This window comes from Capsicum annuum, unplaced genomic scaffold (assembly GCF_002878395.1).
Source record: "Capsicum annuum cultivar UCD-10X-F1 unplaced genomic scaffold, UCD10Xv1.1 ctg62691, whole genome shotgun sequence".
Taxonomy (NCBI): domain Eukaryota; kingdom Viridiplantae; phylum Streptophyta; class Magnoliopsida; order Solanales; family Solanaceae; genus Capsicum; species Capsicum annuum.
The window spans coordinates 1-862 of record NW_025871725.1 but is presented as its reverse complement, the minus strand read 5'-3'; the positions used below and the strand labels follow the sequence as shown (position 1 = coordinate 862).

At 43.4% G+C, this 862-nt stretch overlaps 1 protein-coding gene across 1 annotated transcript in view; it reads left to right on the top strand.

Annotated features, from left to right (window-relative positions):
• LOC124893640 (filament-like plant protein 6) overlaps window positions 1-851 on the top strand; it is a gene marked incomplete at its 3' end in the record, with an annotated part of 1,238 nt that extends 387 nt beyond the window's left edge. Inside the window, exon 2 of the mRNA XM_047404551.1 lies at window positions 18-851. Within this exon, the coding sequence (XP_047260507.1) occupies window positions 18-851 (834 nt within the window). The remainder of the gene's footprint in view (window positions 1-17) is intronic.
• Window positions 852-862: the final 11 nt, after the last annotated feature.

The following is an 862-nucleotide window of genomic DNA, read 5'->3' as shown; positions in this document are numbered from 1 at the left end:
CCGTTACTCTTTTGAAGCTTACTGCTGAAGACAGGGCATCACATCTGAATGGTGCACTGAAATTACATCTAGAAGGTGCACTGAAGGAGTGCATGCGGCAGATACGAAATTTGAAAGAAGAACATGGACAGAAGCTGCATGATGTGATTCAGAATAAAACCAAGCAGTTTGACAAAATGAAGCATGAGTTTGAAGCAAAATTAGCTAACCTGGACCAACAGTTACTTAGGTCTGCAATGGAAAATTCTGCACTCTCAAGGTCTTTGCAGGAGCGTTCTAGCTTGGTGATACAGCTCAGTGAAGAAAAAGCCCAAGCTGAAGCAGAGATTGAGATGTTGAAGAGCAATATCGAGTCATGTGAAAGGGAAATAAATTCTCTGAAATATGAACTCCAAATTAACTCAAAGGAACTAGAAATTCGTATTGAGGAGAAAAATATGAGCGTACGGTCTGCAGAAGTTGCAAACAAGCAACACCTGGAGGGAGTGAAGAAAGTTGCAAAATTGGAAGCAGAGTGTCGGAGATTACGTGGTCTTGTGCGGAAGAAGTTGCCTGGGCCTACAGCCTTGGCCCAGATGAAGCTTGAGGTTGAGAGTTTGGGTAGAGATTATGGGGACAGCGGTGTAAAGAAATCCCAAGGAGGAAGGCCCATTTTGCCAGATTTTTCATTGGATAGTGTGCAGAAGTTCCAGAAAGAGAATGAGCAACTTACAGAACGCCTTTTGGCAATGGAGGAGGAAACAAAGATGGTGAAAGAAGCTTTGGCACACCGGAACAGTGAATTACAGACATCCAGGAGTATTTATGCAAAGACGGCCAGCAAGCTTCAAAATTTGGAAGCACAGCTGCAAGCAAATGTTGA